Source organism: Megalops cyprinoides, chromosome 22, assembly GCF_013368585.1.
Source record: "Megalops cyprinoides isolate fMegCyp1 chromosome 22, fMegCyp1.pri, whole genome shotgun sequence".
Classification (NCBI taxonomy): domain Eukaryota; kingdom Metazoa; phylum Chordata; class Actinopteri; order Elopiformes; family Megalopidae; genus Megalops; species Megalops cyprinoides.
Window position 1 is genome coordinate 4,177,374 of NC_050604.1, and position 22,997 is coordinate 4,200,370.

Consider the following 22,997-nt stretch of genomic DNA (forward strand, 5'->3'; position numbering starts at 1 on the left):
AGTCACACTTGCATTAATATGCAGCAGCATATTAATATGCAACCAATCAACATATACATTTAATCAATACTTTCAATATATCCTTCTAATCAATATGTCATACTTTAAAACTGTAGTCTTACAGAGAAAAAATGTTTACTGGTTTTGAATTCAATGAGTACTGATTGGCAATACTATGTCCCAACAGGTACGCCAATAAAGCAACTTTAACTGAGTAAGGGGTGAGGTGCACATGTGAGGTGTGTGTGAGTTAGGGAGTGAAGTGTGTATGGGTGACTATGTGGATGGATGAGTGAGTTGCTTTTACAGTATGTCATAATGTTTCCATTCATCACATTGACTTTTTATTTCAATAAAAAAACTGTTTAATTTGCAATGGCAAAACTAGAATACAGTACAAACAACAAAAAATGAGCAGGGATAAGAGTAACAGAGGAGCTGCCATTTTAAATTGCCCTTCATGGAGATGAAAAGTGAACAATAGTCCTTCCTGCTCTGAACTTATACATAAGACACTGTCTAAAAATTGAAAACAAACAGTATGTGTGTGCTCCTCAAATCTGTGTGAAATAAACATGCTTACATTAATACTTACATTTCATATGCAATCACAAATACTCTTACACAAGGCCTACAAATATGCAGATGAAGGTAAAAATGTTTAGCCTATATGGAAAACAGAGTTCAAACTTTCTAAAAGGTGCCCAAATCAATTTAATAGAGGGTTAACATTAAAATGGTAATTAAAAATGTAATATTACACGGCTTTAATCTACCCCATTAGGGTGATAACAGGTTCTGAATTTACCAACCGTTGTCAGCTAAGTATGAGTATGTCTAACACATGCTAAGCAACCAGGGTCCAAAATTAACTTTACTTATACAGAAAGCAGATTTTCAACACGTGTAACAATTTAAGACTATGCTACCACACAGAGTGGGTAAGAGCTCATTGTTTTCAAGTTCACAGTCTAAATCTAAAGTTAGGTCCATGCTACACGCTCTTATCTTGCTAGCTAAGCCATGCGTTACCAATGATTGCTACACACATAATTATACTTAACTTACCTGTCTTTATGCAGCCTTAAGTGGCGAACAAAGTTGGAGGTTGTTGATTCTCCATCAGAAATTTTTGCTCCTCATGTTTTGCATGTAGCTAGTTGTTTTCTGTTTTGACAGTGTAGTCTTTGAAAGCAAATGAAATTATGCGTGGTATCATATCGCTTCTACGCCATCAACTCTGCCATTCCAGTGTAACTCTTCTTCGTTCATTCCACTTGCATACGTTGTGATTTGAAACAAGCACCTCCATACCAGACCTCTAGTGGATATATAAGAAAGCAGTTGAACGTGGACCATTGTATTGATTTTATAAACATTCACACTGTGCTTTTAAAAAGGATTCCAACCTACATGTTACTCATGTCCTACTAGCCTACAGATAGCCTACATGTCATGCAGTGCATTATAGTTATCTACTTCCACTAGATGGATAAACATGCCCCCGCAGAAGTTGCAATAGCCTACAGACAAATAACCACGCTGCCATCCTACGCATTCCGACATAGGCTATGTGTTTTATGTCACCAAGGCCTTACTCAACACCAGGTGAACAAATCATTTCATTACCTTGACATTTCTTGCTATTTATTTTGCAAAACAATGCTGAAGATGATATGGGTGTTAATGCAATGCAATCAGTCATTGATAAAGACTCTGTGACGTTTTCGGGTTGGCTCCCGTGGAGCAAAATTGTTTAGGCTACCCGAACAAACAACATGAAAGATCCCGATCCATTTTGTCAGACGACAGTATGTTAGAGGGACGAATGGGAACATATTCAGTGTGTGATTATCCCATTTCATTTCTCATAGATAAGAGCATTCCATGCAAAATAACGCTGCGTTGCATGTGTAACGTTAGATCAGCTTAAGGATGCTGAAGATGTATGGACAGGAAATTAGCCTATATTTTGATCAGGTATAAATATTTAATTTTACCCATGCCATATGTCAAGTCATTAGTCACAAGTCAAAGAGGCAAAGTCCAAGTCAAGTCTCGAGTCAGTAGCATGAAAGTCCAAGTTGAGCTGCAAGTCATTTATAACTTTGTCAAGTCGAGTCTGAAGTCACCAAAATCGTGACTCGATTCTGACTCGAGTCCAAGTCATGTGACTCGAGTCCACACCTCTGTTCCCAACATAATCCACGTTAAAACAAGAAACACACCTGGATCCAGTCTGGGACTACACAAATCTTTAAGAGCAAGACAATTAAATAATCAACAATCCATTTTATACCGCTCCAAAAATATTCCAATTCCCTTGAAATGGACGCACTAAATGAGATTCAATTGTGAAAATACTGCTAAATAATGCTAAAATACTTGCAAAAACTTCACTGGAAAATCATTGGAAATTGTGGTAAGGAGCATCACTCATAAATTGTGCAATCATTCCTTAGTATCCATAGCATAACTGAATAAATGTGTGAAGTCAGTTAAGGTATTTTATTTATGCACTCATTTGTGGACAATCTTCCAATTGTGTATTTCAGTAGGGCTGTGCGATATGACGATATATATCATGTGACGACAGAAAAACGTCTATCGTTTCATATTATGCTCTATCGTTTATTTCGTTGCGTCAAAAATCACACACTTTACGGCAATATTTTTCATCATTTGGACGACGCTTTGCGTTCTTCCACACTGCACTAATGCAGGCAGGAAATGTGCATGAAGGCAACACAAACAAACATGGAGGAGAGTAAATGTGACACAGAACTATAGTTGAAAAGTGTTTTCTATTTACCTTTCTATATTTCATACATTACTATTTTTATAGTATTTTTATTTGAGTATATTTTTATTTATATTCTGTTACATGCTTAACCCTTTCGCACTTATTTTTAAGCTTGTTGTGTTTTCATTAGCATTATTAAGCTTCTCATAGTTTTCAGTTAGAATTTGCTATATTTTTTAACTTTAAATCGCTGTTTCCTCAAAGATAAAATTAGCTAGAATTTTTCCAATCTAGTGTTTTAATTGCACCGGTTTTAGCATATACGCTAAATGACTAATCACACCAGTGTGACCATACACGCGGAAGGGTTAATTGAAAATTTGCGCAAAGGTTCTAAATAAAAGGAGAAAAATAATCAAATATGAGTAATTACCTTTTATTTGTCGAGTTTATAATTCAAAATGTAATAAGAAATAGGCCTTTCCATGTGGTCATTTTATATAAACTATTTATTCATTGAATTTACAGAAAACGTGCTATATCGTGATATGTATTGTTATAGGGATATGAAATGACTTATATCGGGATATGAGATTTTGGTCATATCACACAGCCCTATATTTCAGTGTGACATTTGTTGGGAAAAATCAGTTTTTGTTTTATACTGTGCCTTGCATTCCTTCCTTCCTGTGTGACTGCATATTCATAGTTAGATTCATAGATTCCTTGATAGACATTAGATTCCTCCAAGGGCCAGCAGAGCTTGTTTGATCTGCTATTGGGGACTATGCTCTCCTACTGGTCTTTGGTGCAGTGTGAATATAAGGTGGGCATTCCTTTAATATGGAGCCATTCCCCAATCACAGGATCAGCCCCGTGAAAATGTGCAGAGTCCCGCCAGTGGACCCTTTCACTTTACAGACAGTACATTGTGTGGGTTTTCAAGTTCTTCCAAGAAACAAAAATTTTAAACTAAATAACCACCTAAGTCCCCAACCGCCACCCGCCATTACATTCATTGAGCAGATGCTCTTAGCAGATGCTGTCAGACCAAGCTAGCAACACTCCCAGACCAGTGAGTGCGAGCACACTATTGAAGCCCTACTACAAGTTAACTTGTGCAATCTGACTAGCCAGCGTAAAAACTAAGGGAAGCCAAGTACACACACTACCATACATCACAGTCACTAGATTACAGAATCCAAAACACATTGCAATACTATACGTAAACTGCAAGTAATACAAGTATCAGATGTTAGGGGGTGGGGATTGAGGTGGAACCGAGATGCAGTCTGAAAAGGTGGGTCTTCAGTCTGTGATGGAATATGGCCAGTGATTCCATTATCCTGACCCCCATGGGAAGTTCATTCCACCACTGAGGGACCAATACAGGCATTACATCTGACAGGAGCAACCCACTGCACCCACCACAACCACCACATCTGCAGAAGCAGTATAGAAGACATCTGATTACTTGCAAGAACTATTCTGTCAAAAGCTATTCCATTACTGCCAACTGAAACCAGGTCTCCAATCCACCACAAAGAAGAGCACCCATGGGGATCTGATGCTAACCCTGGCTAAATATACAATCAAGGATCTGATGCTAACGCTGGCTAAACATAGAATTGAGGATCTGATGCTAACCCTGGCTAAACATACAATCAAGGATCTGATTCTAACGCTGGCTAAATATACAATCCAGGACCTGAAGCTAACCCTGGTTAAATACACAATAGAGGAAGATGTGATGCTAATTCTAGCTAAAGACACAACGGAGGATGTGATTCTGGCCCAAGCAAACTGCTGCTCATGACACAATTTAGCACCCAATATTTTCCACTTGGAACCACTATGCCTTATGTTTGGAACGGTGTCAAATAATCCAAGTTTGCCCCCCCAGTAGCCAACACTGCTGCCCCCACTCACGTGTTTGGCCGCAATTTTGGAGGTGCCGACCACATTGCCGGCGGTGTCCAGCACATCGATGCCCTCGGACAGCTCCGTGTGCCTCATGAGGACGACGTTACAGACGTTGGCACTGGCTGTGGGGAGAGCAAGCAGGCACTGGTGAGGCAGGCACTGAGACATGGGAAAGCACAATGAGCCACACTCATGTGGGGATTATGGGGGAGGGGAGAGGATGTGGGGGCTGCAGGGTAATTTTTGTCTTCATCCTACCATAGGGCAGAAGGGGCCTAGAGAAGCACCATCCAGGACGTGGCACAAACAGATTCCCATGTCACTGCATGAAAAGTAGACTGTGTGCTCTAATCATTGATGAGGTCACACAGAATACAAAAAAGAAGATGACGGTCTTCTGAATAAAGCCAAACGCAGGGAAAAAAAAGAACAGAGTTCTTGGCTGTCCCTGCCAGAGGCATTCCAATTTTATTAGACATTAAGTATTAGGCTTAAAATGTAGAGCTTGAGGGTCAGGGATGGGGGGTGATTTAATTTGGTGCGTAAATTGCTAATTATTTTTCCCTACAAGGGACTGATAACAAACCAACCAATTAATTTGACTGGATACAAAGAGGCACTGTCGCCTTGAACAATTAAAGCAAAAAACAACAACAAAAAATGCCATCATTCATTCACTAGGAAATAAAAAATTCAAATTGACTAACATCATTCGAACACAAGTGAGGTTAAACAAGTGAGAAGGAACTGTGTTATCGGACTGTTACTGTGGCCAAACCAGATTACATCAGAACCGTGGCACGATGCACTGCTCACCACAGCCATTAGTGAGTTTCTTCTATAGGAAATCATTTGGGCTTATAATTTGAGATAAGGACATGCTTAACAGTTTAAATGTGCTCCTTCCTTGCGTTTGATTGAACTATTACAAACAAATCATGCCAGCCTGGGAGAGGCCAGCCCGACGTCCATGTGACGTGTGGCTGAGAGGAATTTCACGTGACACCTCAGCTTTCCACGCTCCGCTGATAGTGGGTTTAATTACCGTTTTATACGGAAAAGCTACTACAACATTAAAAAAACAACAACAACGACAACCGCACAAACAGACAAATGAGGTCTCGACACTGGAAACCACTTTAGGGGTAATTATCCAGTTCGTTTGCAGCAGCTTTGACCCAACAACGTGCCAATTACCACCGAACGCTAAGGGATGACAGAAACCTGTTGATTTAATTATAGGAGTAGGCAAACAATTTAATTACAGGCGAGCAGGCAACGACGGCATGCTGGGAAAGCAATTACTGCCCCTCTGGGTAAGGGACCAGAGAGGCAGGGATTCAGAGGGTAAACAGAGAGCTGCCACGCCCTGGGCCTCCCATAACATGGTACAAACCCATAACATGAGGTGAACATCAACACAAACGTCAATGTTATGTTTGTGGGCCAGGCAGACTTATTGCAATTAAGAGACAAAGTCCTGAGGAATTTTTAATGGAGATGTTTCAATCTGTAAGGACTTCATAAACTGCAAATTCACCTGCCCTGAATTACCTAATTAATTAATTAATTAGCATGGTCCTAACAGGGAAAGTATTTGCAGGGACAAGATCGGACAAAACACATTTTCTGGAGTTTAAAGGGTCAAGGCTTCATGCTTTATTAATAGAAGCTAATTTATCACCTGAACGGTGGAATATTACATTAAAGCTGCTGAACAACGGCTGAGCAAATGTATCAAGCCACTGCTGCATGAAACTAATAACAAATGTCAATGTGCAAAACAAACACTGATTTTTAGCAGACCAAGAGTTTGACTCCCTCAGTGAAACAACAAGCTCCAAGTTTAAAAAAAATAGGTATAAAACTGCTTAAAGGACACCACACACACACACACACACACACACACACACACACACACACACACACACACACACACACAGTATGGCTTCAAAATATATTCATACCTTTGATGAACTGTAACAAAACAGTAATTTAAAAGAAAAAGAAAAACTGTGTAAACAGTGGTGGCATTTACTGTGCACAGTAACAGCATGTCTTACAAATAATTGTATGTAAAAATACCTCACCGTGATCAACTTTATTCCCGCCTTGTAATCATCTAAAGACACTGCAGATCTATCCCTGTGCCACCTTTCTACTGTTCTAAAGTTGAAAGAAGCTTCTGGAACATTACAGAAACATCCAACCGGGTTTAACTGTGTTAAAATGGGGTATGAATAGAATAAATAATGAAGATTGACTTCTTTATGATTTTTTCCTATTACGACCTTGTTTTTGGAATGTCCAATTTTACATCAATCTCTTTGCCACAGACAAACACAATGCTTTGATATACAGCCAGTGACTATCTTTGGAACTATAAGTCATACAGTGCAAGTGCAGTACAGCTAAGTGGCTGCTGACTGGAGGATAGGTGGTACTCCACTTGTGTCATCCCTGCAACTCACAGGTGCGTGACAAATTGCAGGGGGCCTGAGAACGTTGAGATGAGGAAACTGTGACTGACCTAGCCACCCCTATCCCCCAGCGGAATGGAAGCAATCTGTGGGCTCTCGGTCAAAGTCAGCAGATGATGCGGCCGGTTTTAAACTTGGGGCACAGGGCTCGGCCAGCACCCGAGATAAGTGGGGATCAGGCCATGTATGAGTCCTTCCTAAAGAATATCTGCCATCTTCAGGACATGTCTCAAAAGCAACCATCTGCTCTCATAAATGTCAAGTTTATTAGCTGAGAGGAAGCAGCCTTGTCCATCCACAACAAGCAAAGGGGGACGGAATTAGCCAAGATGCACCGTAATGAAGGACCTCTGTGACCAGGCCTCTGAGACCCGCTGCATTCTGTACATACCCACGGCTGGGAACGGGACGAACCTCTGCACCAGAACACGGGTTGCTGGGCTGAACTTGCTGGCTTTCTGGATCAGCACGTTGAGCCCGACCTACACAAACACACACACAACAGTGATAACATCCTAAGGAGAGCACAGACATACTGCAAAGTAACAACGTAAGAATGTTAAATGGAAAGCTACTTTACAAAGAGCCTGTTTTTCGTTTTTCATGTAATCATTTCCAAATTTCATCATGTCTTTTTCACTTTTTTCCACTGAATGTCTAAATATGTATTAACAGAGGTGTGGAAATGCCAGCTAAAAATCTATATGACAACACACATGTGGGTTAACACATTAGGTTCATTTTATTCTGCACTTTATCCATGCTAAATTGACCCCCACTGACTGGACAACAGTCCACATACCACATACAAGCAGTAAAGTAAGTTGGTGTGGTATGAAGGGTTAATTGACTCAATTCCACCCACAACCCAACAAACACAACTGGCTGACACTGTTGCTCCAGCTTTCCGGCTTTGCCCTTTGACACAACGCCGTTGCCTTAGCAACAGGGGGGTACCCATGGTGCGAGACATGGGACCTCCATGAGTGGCGAGGAGACTTTTGCTCGGTCAGAACGAAGTGAGCTCCCCTCTTCCGGGGGTCACATCCTGGCTTGCCAAGGCAGATCGCCCATAGTCAAAGCCATTGTCATGGCGACATGTGCAGCCAGAAACCCATCTTTCTACATGCAGATTACTTTCCCCTAACAAACCACTCACTCAACCAAAAAACTCTCTCCGGTTACCCAACTGCTAGGTTTATGACGCATGACCGAAGAACACCTCTGAGCATAACTGCTAGGTGAATAATTTGCAAAAAAAAAAAAAAAAAAAAAGAAAGCGGACCTCTGGTACAGAAGAGAGAGCACCTCTCAATTTTTCTTTGTTTTAAAACATGCTTTGTCCCATTAAAACGCGCTGGCATGCTAAGAGGTCACTGTAATGCACTGATTGATGTGTCCTTCCGTAGGTTTTCTTGTCCAGGTTTAATTTGTACTGTAACACATGGGCTCTGTACCGCGAGCAGCTGTGACAGCGGGCTCCAGTGTATTGCCACGAGTCTTAATTTGCCTTTGGCCTCTGGGGTGGACCAGTGGGTGATCATGTCCCAATTAAAGACACCTCGTTTTAAAACAACTCCAAACATGACCTGCTCGCTGCCACCCCCCTCCCTGCCGGCCCCCTTCCGCACACACCTGCCTCCGAGCACTCCCCTCATTACCTCTCCCCGGGCAGAGAGGGGGGCTCTGGTTTAATTACCACCATCACCACCCCCCCACTCCTCCAGTCTTCCCCCTCTGGGCAGTGGGCAATCTGCCACTGTCAGGTCTCTTGACTTCCAGCTACCTCTCAGCGGGAAAGCTAATTGGCTCTGGGGGAGTGCTGTGATCGCGCCTGTGGGTGGGGTGGTTTGGAGATGGTCGGCTGGGTGAGGTGAGGTGGTGGGCCGACCTTAGCCTGGGGGCCCCGATGGCGTGGCCTGGCCAGGGTATGGAGTGCAGGGGTGGAACTGGGGTTCTGGTATGGCTGAGCTTCGCAGGGATTCCACCTGGGTGTACCAACCGACCTCCAAATGCCAAGTCGAAGCTCTATTTGCTGACTTTCGGTATCACCTCAGATATAAAATTGTGCACTTCTGAACACTTGTTAGTCTTGTAATTCAGTCAGTGGAACCATGTAGCCCTGTTATACAAGGGATATGATGTCTCTCGCTAGCATATCTGTCAAATATGCAATCTGGGTGGAGCTGGAGGAGGGTGAGGAAACAGTCATTGGGCACCTACAAAGCTTGTTACCTGGAAACGCTAGTGAAGCCTGTACGCCAGTGATCCATCAGCTCAACCTCACTGATCACACTGATCCTGATCCAGACGTCACACAATACTAGGTCCTACTAGCATATCTACTGCTAAACTCAGCTGCATTCTTGAAGAGCTACTGATTCATCTAATTGGTAGAGGACTTACTGATATTTTTGAGGCCCCACACAATTTATGTTTTAATTTATATTTAAGAAAAATAAGACTGACACTGTAATTGACACTGTAATCACAAGCCATTGGTTTAACTTCAGCTATTGACATGAGGGCTGATGTGGCAGTGGGGAGTAATGGTGCACAAAATCCCTTCAGCAAAATGATCTCACAACTGTGAGATAGATGTTGTCCCATTTGTGAGCGACTGGCTACAGAAATCCCTGATCACCATTCTGGCTCCAGCTAACTCCAGCTTCACATTCAAAGGGTCTGCTTCCCAGTCTGCTTAGGTGCAGCATTGCAGTGAGGTCTGCTTGGTGACGCCAGAGCTGGACTCACCGCTATGGAGACGGCGCTGGTGACTGCACCGAGGTATCCCAGGAGAAACTTGGAGGCTGCCGTGGGCTGAAAACAACACAATGAACACTTCAAACCGCCCTCCTAGTCACGCGTAGCACATGTGTGCATCTGTTCTGTCACTCTGCAGAGATTATTATCCATTAAGCCACTGGCTTTTAAAACAAGGCACTTGGCTTGACTCACTACAGTAAAAATTCTGCTTTAAAATGGCTAGCATTTAACATGTTGATGATGCAGGTTGCTCTGGATAATGGCAAATGAGTAAAGTAAATGAGGACTTAAACATGCAGTTAATTAAATATCGGCAGCATTAACGGTCCCCAGGGCAGTCTCCAGTTGCCAGCAGTTCTATGGAATGGATTTTGTGGCTGACCTACAGGTGCCTGGCTATGGCGTCACCATACCTTTGTGGCGTTGCGGTTGGAGTAGTTGACACAGGCATTGTGACTCTGGTTCAGCCACTGTCAGAGGAGAGCGGTATAACAATTGGGTCAGTGAACTGACCTCATTCAGACACAACCCCCTGCAGCCCACACCACACCCCCAAGGACAGGCGGGTTCTATGTGGGGGTGAAGCAGCCATCAGGGCACTTGCTGTCTGACAGCAAGGTGGCTGCAGGTTTAAACTCCACTGCTGTGCCCCAGAGCTAGACACTCATTTGGCCTGGCTCCCGTTCAAACTCATCAGGTCATTTTTCTTTCTGTACTGACCAGAATGTAAACCAAGACTCTTAGATCAGTAACAGGCATATGAAATATCTACACTTGAGGATAATATATATAAGCAATGGAAAAAATAAATGTATATGTGGTCCGATTACAGATTATTTTAATTAGCTTAATTGTCTGATAAATCAATTAAGGAAGACTAATCATTGTCTAATCATTGACTAATTACTGTAAGACTAAGATGCTGGACTGTAATTGCCATTAACTAAATGACCTTGCAGTAGATTTTGTGTTCACTAGGAAAGTACTGTATATACTGTCTTCAACTGTTCTGTTATTACTGTGCGATCAGCACCAGATTTGTGCAAAAATTGTTCCTGACAGTAAGAATGAGGGTCACCCATCCAGGGTGTTGAGGAAATGGGGGTCTTTACCTGCCAGAACACTGTGGATGCCAGGGTCTGGTTTGGAAGCAGCAGCCCCACCACCTGGACAGGACGCAAGGATTACTGGGTCACACGGAAATGTGCCCTACATGTTTTTAGTCAGTTCAGGGGAACTGTGTGCTAAAACACTTACAGTCATTAGATTAGATGACAAAAACGCTCAACTGCTATTTTTCTTTGTTACACCAAGCAAATTTATGTTACCTTTTTTATTCTTAAATCACGGTTTGTTGGTTTCAGTAGCAGCAGAACTCGTGAGGATGTGAATCCTACCCCCAATCCTACCCCCTTCACAGACATCTGCTCTCAAATGGGAGTGCCATGGTAGCTACTCATCTTCAGAATATCTATTAAAACTGACTGTCACTTCCTTCAGGTCCATGAAACGGGGGTTGTAATAGGACAGGCTTACTATTGGTGTTCCGAATGGGACGTAACCTGTGAACCAGAAAAAAGAGCCAGGTGTCTTCAGAGAGGCTATGACAAGGCCACTTGGAGTATCTCAGTTATTGAGATGCAACTGCACTGTGAAAGCCTGCACTGTGAAATCATAAGCAGACAAACTACTTCCCACACAAAATGATTATTTCTCATGCCCAATCAAAAATCCACTTCTTGTTAGTGCCAAATCATTGAGAAGTACAGGTTTCTATGAAACCATTGCCTGGTTGCTTATGGTTCCAACCAAATTGCACATTTGTCAGACATTTGGCAGATGTGCAGTGATTGGGTGTATGTAGATGCACAGTAAACTGACTCTATGAACAGTAAGTGCACAGTGAACTGGCTGTATGCACAGCAGATGCACAGTAAACAGTGAACGCGCTGTTAAAGCGGTCCTGCGACTATGACAACAGCCCAGGGATTGGCCGCAGCTTTCACTTTACAGTCTCCACTGTTCTTCAGCCCTCATTAGACACATACGGAGAGGGCTCCTGACGCTTCCAGTTTCTCCCGCTTAACTCCTGCCACAACGCAAGGTAGGCTTTAAACAGGTATTTTGACACTTGACACCAAAATATTCAGCCCTGAGGCCCAACAGCTCAGCCGCACTTTTCTGCGAGAGGCCTAATCAGCGCCTGGCGGCGAGGAACCTATCAGGCCCCCCTGCCAGGCAAGGTCCATCACTGGGGGCGAGGCCCCCCCAAACAGTCACGGAGTGTGTAACGAGCCCCTCACCTGACATCCGAAAGGGCATGAAGATCTTCTCCCCAGTGTCTGGATGGATGATGGCCTGCAATTAGGTGGATAATGAGCCCCGTGGTGTGGAGTGGCGGCGTGAACTGCCAGGCAGAGAGGGGAGGGGCGGTTTTCCCCGTCAAGTCGCCAGGCAGCTGCCACGCGGCTCCCTGGCTCTCAGACACGTCGGGCAACATTGTGAGCGCCGTGCAATTAGGCGCTCGTGGAGGTGGCAAAGCCCGGCGTTCAGGTGCAAGAAGCCAGGTGAGCGGACGTGCACTTGCGATGCGCTCAGGACTCGCAGTAAAGCCACGGCAGAGCATGCAGGAAACGGTACAGGTGGGGCAGTGGCAGGTGCTCATACTAATTAACACTGCGCGCCACGCAGCGGTTGGAACCCCACAAAGACAATGCGCTGTGCTCTTAGACCGAACTTCACCCAAGCAAAAGCTCAGCTGCAGTTGTGAGTGAACAAAGTGTCAAGCATTAGACTCTATTTACCGTCAGCTGCCAAGCAAAGAAGAACAGCAATAAAAGGAGAGGATGCATAAGAAAAAGAAGGCTAGGCACGTGTTGAACCTTGCCATTCAGCTTTTGATTGGCGTTTCTGAATATCAGTGCCATTAAGGTCTTGAAGGTACTGTATGTTTTGAAACAGGCCGACCCTTACCTGTTTGATTTTCTGAGCCTGCCAAAGCTGAGGAGAGAATGACAACAGGTGAGTCCTTCAAAAGAGCTGAACTCTGTGTCTCAGGAACTCTCAGTCACAAAAGTTACTGGAAATATAGGCCAGTAACTATTTTCTCTAACCATGCTGGATGCAACAATGTTTTTTTTGCAATACACAGAAAAACCAATCAAACCATAAATGACTAAAAGAGTAATGACCCAAGATAATAAAAGGCAGCTGCTGATATTTAAGATTAACATATTTATTAATTATTTTATTAATTATTTAAAATGAACATACTTTACAATGGTTTCCATGTAGTTAGTACTACTGGCCAATATTTGACAAACAAAGCTGAAATTGCCATGGCAGAGCAGAAATTAACCAACTGATTATGAGAAAGTGATAACGAATGAAATGCACAAATTTTTAAGGAAATGAATGCTTGATATCAATTTAAGACTCAAAAGATTTGACATAATTATGTGTGTGTCCAGCAGTGTCACTCACTTGATCGTTATTGTTTGGTCAATCTCCTAAGCAACATATGTTGCTGACCTTAGACCTGTCAGACACATGAGTTCCAGCTTCTGGAGCCTGGAATGCAATCATGAGGAAAACTCCTACCCCTTTCTTTAGCCAATCAAAACATCCAAAAGGCTTTCTCTCTCTTTGTAAAGGGGGAGGTAAAGGACTTCTAATGCAGTTGCACATTTCTGCACTCTGCACACAGGCTTACAAGAAACAAACATCATCTTTTATCTGTAAAGTTAAAGCTATCCAGCCGTTTTCTACATGGCATTTCTACATGGCAAGAATTGCTTTAATCCTGCACTTACGCACACTGGCCTCTTTATAATCGCCCTTGGATTTTGTGTTGTGTGTTTATGAGTGTCTGTGTACATGTTTGCATGCTATTTGTGTGTGCATACATATCCACATGAGTTAATGGGTGTGCATGCATACATGTTCATGAGTGTGTATGTGTCTGTGGACGTGTGCATACAAGTATGTGGGTGCGTCTGAGTGCGTGTGTGTGTGTTTGAGTGTGCATGCACGTGTGTTTATGTTTGTGCATATATGTGTGCATATGTGTATGTGTTTGTGTGTGTATGGTTATGAATGTGTGTACATGTATGTGTGTGTGCATATGAGCATGTGCATACATGTGTGAGTAGACATGCATGTCCTTACCTGCTCATCTGACACTCCTGGCGGAAGGGTTCCATGTTTGAAATCATCCAGGAGTTTCACACTCTCATTCAGGTGACTCTAAGGAGAGAAACATTAATGTAAGAGAATGAACACACAAACACACACACACACACACACACACACACACACTACCATACACATACATACATACACACCAACAAGGTCTTTTTCACAATATTTTAACCTCTGGTTTCATTCTAACTAGAGCTGGTTTGCTCTAAGTTATGCCTTACTACTCTTGAAAAGAAAGGCACACTCCAGTCCTTATCAGGTCATGAACATTCCAGAGATCATTACTGCAGGCACAGGTTAAAACTGAATCGATGCATTGCGTGGTTTAGAGCGGCTGTCAGGGTGGTGAGAATCCAGCACAATGCAACTGCATGGATACGGGAGGAGGGGGGTGGGTGGGACACACTCACCCCAAAGTGGCAGGAGAGGCCGCTGTCATTTCTATGAGGTGTCCTTGACCACAGCGCCGGTCACCACAGCAACTCGGTCCTCTGTTTCCCATGGTTATTTTGTATATTTAGTGTTAGCAAAGGGCAATGCAAATGGGTACAACACGAAGTAATGCTCATTTGCAACTGTGGCTTCGCTTTTGTATTTGCTTTTTTATTTTGGCATACTTTTGCATGGCCCTCGGGTTGAGATTTCTCTTAGTGCTCCACTGAGGTTTTTTATGCCAAACTCCCCTATCAATATTCCACAGGCTCCATAGTGACACTGAATCCCTGGCCAAAATAAGTGTCCACCTCCACTCCGATCAGTAGTGGGACATCATGCTGGGAAGCTTACTATGGTAAGGTTGGTAATGAGGCCTTGCCTTTATACTTTTGAAGTATCCACTGGAACTGCTGAGATTAACAGAGGCCTCAGCAGTGAGTGAACCCCTTGTGGTTGACTGGGGTAAATGGCACCCTTCAGTCTCATTACATTACATTACATTACAGTCACTTAGTAGACGCTCTGATCCAGAGTGACTTTCATATGTTACAGTTTTAACCATTTATACAGCTGGATATTTACTGAGGCAGTTGTGCGTTAAGCACCTTCAAAGGTACAACAACAGTGCCGCAACAGGGATCTGAGCCAGCAACCTTATGGTTAGGAGCCACTATGCCACACTGCAGAACCCTGTCAGGCCCGCTCTCTACCACCCATCGCTTTCGCGTCCCACAGCCCTCGCTGCGCCGTCCACTTCCTTGAGGACAGAGTGACGCGGCTTTAATTGCCTGCCGCAGCGGGGGGTTGCGGGGCCAGAGCTGGCGCAAACGCGGCAAGAGGGCCGTCCAGCGCTCATTAACGGGACGACCCGGGGGCATGTCAGCAGCGACCCCCCCACACGCCCACCTCACCCATCCACACCTCCTTTCATCGCATCCCACAAGCCTCTGCTGTAATTAGACCCCTCTGAGCAGGGTTATTAGGATTCACGCAGAATAAAGAAACGAAGAATGCGAGAGAGCACCAGGCCTTTCGACCCAGCAAGGCCACTCCACCTATCTGAGCTCGTTGCTAGGTTATAATCTGGGGGAGGTACACACAGTTCTCTTGGGTCTTGTGGGAGCAAGAGATTGCAGTATACACAGACATGCCTAGCAAGTGACACTACGGACTCATAACTCTCTGTCAGGAAACACTTTCTACTGTAATACACTCATGGTTTAACCATCCTCTAATTAAATCCAATAAGAAGACGGATCAAACTAGCTGCCACTGGAAATGTACCCCATCAAATTACCCCGTCAGCCTCCTTTAACCCTTACGCTGAGGCTAAACAGATTTCTGTAATTACATCCTATATTATATGTTGTATATCAAATGTCTGGTGTTATATAGATTGTATCTGTTGAACCATCTGCAGTAGGGTAATGAGCTGGGTCTTTTTACCCAAGGATTGCTAGTTTGATTCTCAGAGAGGCCACTGCTGTTGTTCTTTTGGGCAGGGTACTCAACCAGAATTACTTCACTCATCTGAATAAATGGATAATGTGCTAAATTTTTAAGCGACAATACTCACTCTGGATAAGAAGACCTTTTAATTAAATGTAGTATTTAAGAAACAGAGCCTGCTGCCATTTGTGCTGTCTTTGTGCTTTTTATAGAGTTTCAGGTGTCTAAAACCTAACAATTGCTGCATGAAAAACATGACTAAGGCACTGAAAAGTGTATGTACAGTGCTGTCAGTATTTATGAATATCCCTGATAAAATAGGAAGTAAAACATGAGACAACAAAATGATACACATGTAATGTGTTCATTTTCTGTCATATCCTGTTTTCTGTTTATTTAATCAATAGAATAAATAAATTTAGAGGGTACTGTACACACACAGGTCTTACAACACAACACACTCCTCGAAACCCAGGTCAACACTACAAATCAGAATTTTCACAATAAAGGCTAGATAATTATTGGAATAGTCAATTATTCAAAACCCATTAATGTTGTATATATTTATGTATTTGCACATCTGAATACACTGCTATCAACAGGTGAAGTATAGTATAGTACAGATAGACCTCATTTCATAATGATCCAGTTTACACTTGTTATTTCCTTGCTCCACATAACAAATAAGCATACAAAATTTCATGTAAATTTAAGATGATGCCTTCAAAATTAGGTTGATTTCACATGGAACTACCCACACATAATGATCTTATACATAATGGAATTTTAAAAGGAGCAGGATGCCATTGGCTGTGCAGTAGTAGTGGACTTTTTTATTAAAAATGCATTACCCAATACAAATGAAAAAAAGGTTTGCAGCGTTGACATGCAGATCCTGGTATATGGTGAGACCTCTAATGCTAAAGTTGGCTGATTATTTGCATGAGACTGGCAATGTCAAATTATGCTGTGTATCAATTTTCCATCAGCACATACTCACAATTGCACGCAAGATATGGGTATTTCAGTCACTAGTGACTAAAAGACGGAGGAGGCTGTACTGTACCTGTGACACAAAGAGAGTGCGTGGGTCGATCACTTCCAGGAAATGTTTCAGCCTGCCAGAGAATGTGTTCTAGAGGAGAGAGAGAGGGGCGGAGGAGGAAAGAGGTAGAGAGGAAGTTTCCCGCCAATTCCAACATAACAAACAAGCGAACGAGCAAAGACCCCTGCCCACCACCTTCAACCAAGGTCTGCTTCGCCCCAACCTGTCCCAACAACCGAGTCTCTCTCGGCCCCAGGACACACCGCCCCCACCTTCATGCACCCCCCCCCCCCCCCCCCCCCCCGAAAGGACCCATGAGAAGTTGCAAATCTGTGAACTTTTCGCGACAAACTTTTACAACTTTCTCTTAACAGGGCTGCCAGCTGTTGTGGAGCCAATTAGAGTGCAGGAGGAGCCAGGTGTTCCGTGAGCCAGGTGGCACTCACTTATTAGCATCCTTTACCAACTGTTTCTGCATCATTTATCAGTCATGAAACTTGTATTAGAGCAATTAAAAGGAAAAAAAGATGTGCCGATTTGCTTCTTCAATTACACTTGTAATTGCTCGTAATTCACTGATTGCTGGACCAGCCTGTTGAGCATAAGGGAGCCCTTGCACAGAGATGGAGAACAGTCTTCGGCAGCGATGCTGAGCTGTCAGCTGCTTTTGTCTTAATTAAAGCAGATGTGACTTTGCAGTGAGGCCTTAAAACAGCGCACAGGTGACTCTTACATTAGTCACTTTTACTCTGGAGTAGAACTGCTACATGTATGAGAGGAGTAGAGCTAGAAAAGGGTGGCTTAAAATAAGATTTTCAAACATGCACAATGAATCATTCTCCATTCTCTTAATTGTATTAATATTTATTAATAACAAGCTGCTATTAGTTACAATGTAAAATCAATAATTAAAATCAATTAAAACTTTAAATTAATAACAAGAGATGTATGGGTGCAGAAGGTAAACAGGCATACTACATAGATCCTGGTCCAAACTGTGAGTGTTGTGATATATATTCTGCCCCTTCTTAACCATGGATGCATGTTCATATATATATTCCACTTGCAATTCTTGCATTGAGGGTGACAGATATCATTTAATTTCAACTATGGGCAAAAGACAGGAACCAATTAATCAAATTTTGTTTGTTATAGCACATTTTACAATGCAATTTGTCAAAAGTACAAATTAGTGCATTTTCCATATGGAACTAAAACAACAGAAAAACGTAACACCAATTGGGAAACAATTGGGAGATTGATTCCTTGACCTCAGCGAAAGGCACCAGAGTGGTTTCTGGAAATCAGTATAAAAAATTAATAATAAAAGAAGCTGCTGGATGTCTGAAGAGGACTGTGAGTAGCAACAAGCCACTGAACTCATGTGATTGCCACGTGTGTGCCTCCTGCATCATGACTTAATGGCATAGGAATTGACTAAAGCACTTCATCACCAATAATTCACTATCACTTCCTTAACTTTGGTTGAGCAAGATGCTTTATAAACCTGCACAGTCTCAATAATCATGAGCAAAGCATATTTGTACAGCTTCCCTTGTATAATAGCACATGTACAAGACTCATATACAAATTGCTGCTTAATTGTGGCACATGGTTTTCATCTTCAGTTACATGGCATTAACATAAAAGGTCTATGTCATGCGTAAACCGGCATCTGTGATGTGTGTAGGAAGATTAATATGTTTACCACAGACTTAGAAGAAGTCATCCCACATAACAGCCAGCTGTCTTGACAGCAGTAAAGAGTTAGTGTAATGGTAGCCCTGAAGTGTCAGCCTTACCAACTAAGCAGGGCGCACTTCCTCTCCTAACCCATAGAGGTCCCTATAACCACAGCTTCCTCATCCATGAGATAAAGGAGGGATCGATTCGCATTTTTCAGTAGTGGGGCAGCTGCTGATTGTCTGCAGGCATAGGACCCTGGAGCCCAAATTCAGCCCATCATAGATAGCTGTGATCATGACATCACGTTATTATCATAATCCATCTAGGTGTGAGGAAGGTATATAAAACTGGCAGAAAACCACAGACATGCAGTGGCAGAGTACAATGAAAACTATGCTAAGGCCTAGGTCACAATGCCAACACTGTGCTGTTCAGTACACTGCAATCAGACAGAGGATCAAACCTGTAATGATGTCAGGTTTTTTTTTATTTACTTCAGTTAAGTTCCAAAAGTCAAGGGCATACTGCTGCTTTATGCATATGTGTAACATAGAGTAATGAATGGATGTATGAGTGTACTTTTTGTAACATGACGCAGGTTCAAGCTACTCCTCATTGTTTTGCACCATGTAAACATTAAGCAGACAATGCTGCTTCTATAGATTAGTGTTAGGCTCTACCTGTCGCTGACAGGGCTATTGCTAGGCAGTAGCTCTGTAATGTTATGTCGTTATTTCAAGAGATTTGTTGACCTTATGCAAAACGACATATTGTTGTTCTGTGTGTGGTTTCAGGTATTTTGACTCTGCATTATACACCGTTGAGCCAAAACATTATGACCACCTGCCTAATATGCTGTTGGTCCTCCGTGTGCCGCCAAAATAGTGCCGACCCGCCGAGGCATGGACTCTACAAGACCCCTGAAGGTGTCCTGTGGTATCTGGCACCAAAACATTAGCAGCAGCTCCTTCAAGTCCTGTAAGTTGCGAGGTGGAGCCACCGTGGATCGGACTTGTTGGTCCAGCACATCCCACATATGCTCAATCGGATTGAGATATGGAGAATTTGGAGGCCAGGGCAACACCTTGAACACTTCATCATGTTCCTCAAACCATTCCCGAACAATGTGTGCAGTGTGGCAGGGTGCATTATCCTGCTGAAAGAGGCCACTGCCATGAGGGAATACCATCGCCATGAAGGGGTGTACCTGGTCTGCAACGATGTTTACATAGGTGGCACGTGTCAAATTGATGTCCACATGAATGGGTGGACCCAGGGTTTCTCAGCAGAACATTGCCCAGAGCATCACACTCTCTCCACCGGCTTGTCATCTTCCCACAGTGCATCCTGGTGCCATCAGTTCCCCAGGTAAACAGCACACACGTGATATAAAAGAAAACGGGACTCATCGGACCAGGTGACGTTCTTTCACTGCTCCGAGGTCCAGTTCCAACGCTTGCGTGCCCATTGCAGGCGCTTTCAACGGTGGACAGGGGTCATCATGGGCACTCTGACCAGTCTGCGGCTATGCAGCCCCATACGCAGCAGGGTGCGATGCACTGTGTGTTGTGACACATTCCTCCCGTAACCATCATTAAAATTTTCTGTGACTTGTGCCACAGTAGACCTTCTGTCGGTTCGGACCAGACGGGATAGCCTTCGTTGCCCTCGTGCATTGATGAGCCTTTGGCGCCCAACACCCTGTCGCCAGTTTGTGGTTTGTCCCTCCTTGGCCCACTGTCAGTAGGTACTCACCACTGCTGACCGGGAGCACCCCACAAGCCTTGCCGTTTCAGACATGCTCTGACCCAGTCATCTGCCCATAACAATCTAGCCCTTGTCAAAGTTGCTCAGATCTTTACTCCTGCCCATTTCTCCTGCATCCAACACGTTGATTACGAGAACTGATTGTTTGCTTACCATCTAATCTACCCAGACTTTGACATGTGCCCTTGTTTGGAGATGATCAACGTTATTCGGTTCACCTGTGAGTGGTCATAATGTTTTGGCTCATCGGTGCATGTCATGAACTGTTAGCCTTGTAAGCCAGGCCCAATAAATAAGTTAGTAAGTACGTAAGTAAGTAAGTAAAAGTGAGTAAGTAAATGAATTAATAAACAAACAAACAGATAGATAGACAGACAGATAGATAGATAGATCAAGTCAGTAGACCTTACAGCAATTTCTTATTGCCAATTTTGTCATTTACTCACAGCTAAATTGTTCACGCCATGCAAAGTGGTTATTTTTTCTAGATCTGATCTGACTTGCACACCGGTGCATCGTTTAGGGAACTTCCTTGGGGAAGTACTTAGTATTTTTGTTGTGGAAAGACTTGTACATGCCAGTCAAAACCATCCCTTTTGTCGAAGGCGGTCTCAAAACGTAAATGACAAGTTCAACGACGAAAGGGAAACCTCGAAGTTGTTTTTAAACAACACAAAAAAATCCCATGCAACTTTTACCTGATATGCAACAGCAGCAACTGAAACAAATTCGCTAACTTTGCTAACAATACGCTATTTGCTGTAACCGTTAGCTGTGGTGCGATTACGACGTTTTACCTGATCGAACCGCGATTTCCCCAGCTGGAAAGGAGGGCAAGCTGTCATTTCCTCCATGAGACCAGGACCGCTCTTGTAAAACTAGCAATTTTATGAGGCGAATTATGGCCTAATTACAAAGAAAGGGCCATTTAGTCAGCAGACTTTATGGAGAAACGACTGAAGCTATGGATCGGTGTTTTACGGGAGGTGTAGTCTGTATTTCAACCCACGGATTTGTTTTGGTGTAACACATGACTACAGTTCCCAACCTTATAGAAAGTGTAAGGCATTGTGGGATATGTAGTTTTAGGCGAAATATCTGCAACATGTTTCAGCCTTGACCCTATTTAAGTTTTTTGCGTGCCCTTTATGGTTCTACATGAGCTTTGTAGTTTTACCCCAGCCCCCGCCTGAAGAGAAAGGACCTTTCCTTACAGAAGTATTTCAAGAAACAAACGCTGCAGACCACGTTTCGCGTTATTTGTACCATATATAGACTATACATCATTTTATTTAGCGATAATTACGTTGTCATAAATGTAAGACTTTCATTATCAAATATTATGTGGAACCACTTTTGTACATATTTTGCTTAAATAACTGTTGTTAGAACTAGCACTGAATTACAAGTATTCTATCGCTATGTAATTGACGCATGTTGTCATGCATTTGTTTTAGCATTATTATTGAGGCATCGTCATGACAAAAATAATGAATGTCACATTAATAATTGTATTAACACAGCAGAAACAGTTTCTCCACATGCTCTCTCTCTCACCTGTAGCGCAGTTTAACACCGACTACACACTTCTAAGAGTTTAGTAAAACATTAACATAGTTGATGACGTGTTGGTTATACCGTTTCTAAATAGTTTATTGATTAATGTTCAGGGAAGGAAATGAGGCTGAAAGTGATTACAATGAAACAGGGACACAGGCACACTAAAATGTGTGTGTGTGTGTGTGTGTGTGTGTGAGAGAGAGAGAGAGAGAGAGAGAGAGAGAGAGAGAGATTACAGGTGTGAGCTGTGGAGTTCGTGTTGCTTCCGGAATTTGGATCTGTCCAACACAACCACATTTGACCTTAATTTCTGAGACTATAAAAGTGAATCATGACTCTTCTGTAAGATGACCTTTGCTGCTGGCTCCAGTGACGGTGAACTGCAGCACTGTTCCCAGATCTTACACTTTGTACTGCTCTCCAAATCATGCTCTGCACGTCGCCATGGAAATGGGTGTGCTGCAAGTGAATACACAATACCTAAATACACAAAGGGAAAGGTAGAACACCATTTGCAGGGTGCATTCGATGATTAGTGCTGAGCAGTATGCTCCCATGCAGCCCAGGTAACAAATGGAAGACACATGGATTTCCCCGGAGATACAAACCAAGCACAGAAAATCTGAAATGTCACAAATGCGAGCAGCATGACCCGACCACCAAAATTCAAAGTACCACAAAATAAAACCCAAGAGCATTCTTTGGGGACATCATTGTAAAATATAAATGACAACCAGTTGCCCTCAGGCCACCAGATCCGATTTGTCAAGAATTCCAAAGCAGCCAAGGACAGTTATGTAATACATAAATCCGGAAAAAACACAGTAGCGCTGCTCAAACCACGGGGAATATGGAAAAGGACTGACTACTGACAGAAAGGATTTAAATTAATTCATTCACGTATCATCCTAACAACTGCTGAGATGTAGAGAGAGGAGTCTAA

General features: G+C 43.0%; 1 protein-coding gene across 2 annotated transcripts in view; it reads right to left on the minus strand.

Moving 5' to 3' along the window:
• The window catches only part of LOC118769894 (sideroflexin-5-like), a 32,145-nt gene extending 10,683 nt beyond the window's left edge, over window positions 1-21,462 (minus strand). Inside the window, exons 1-11 of one of the 2 annotated variants that reach the window (XM_036517281.1) lie at window positions 21,292-21,462; window positions 17,063-17,131; window positions 14,080-14,157; window positions 12,886-12,912; window positions 12,216-12,270; window positions 11,449-11,474; window positions 11,025-11,078; window positions 10,326-10,382; window positions 9,901-9,966; window positions 7,538-7,628; window positions 4,673-4,788 (exon numbers count right to left, since the gene is read on the minus strand). In XM_036517281.1, coding sequence (XP_036373174.1) covers window positions 4,673-4,788; window positions 7,538-7,628; window positions 9,901-9,966; window positions 10,326-10,382; window positions 11,025-11,078; window positions 11,449-11,474; window positions 12,216-12,270; window positions 12,886-12,912; window positions 14,080-14,157; window positions 17,063-17,131; window positions 21,292-21,348 — 696 coding nt within the window. In that variant the 5' untranslated portion in view covers window positions 21,349-21,462. The remainder of the gene's footprint in view (window positions 1-4,672; window positions 4,789-7,537; window positions 7,629-9,900; window positions 9,967-10,325; window positions 10,383-11,024; window positions 11,079-11,448; window positions 11,475-12,215; window positions 12,271-12,885; window positions 12,913-14,079; window positions 14,158-17,062; window positions 17,132-21,291) is intronic. The other variant, XM_036517282.1, reaches the window with a different exon arrangement.
• Window positions 21,463-22,997: the final 1,535 nt, after the last annotated feature.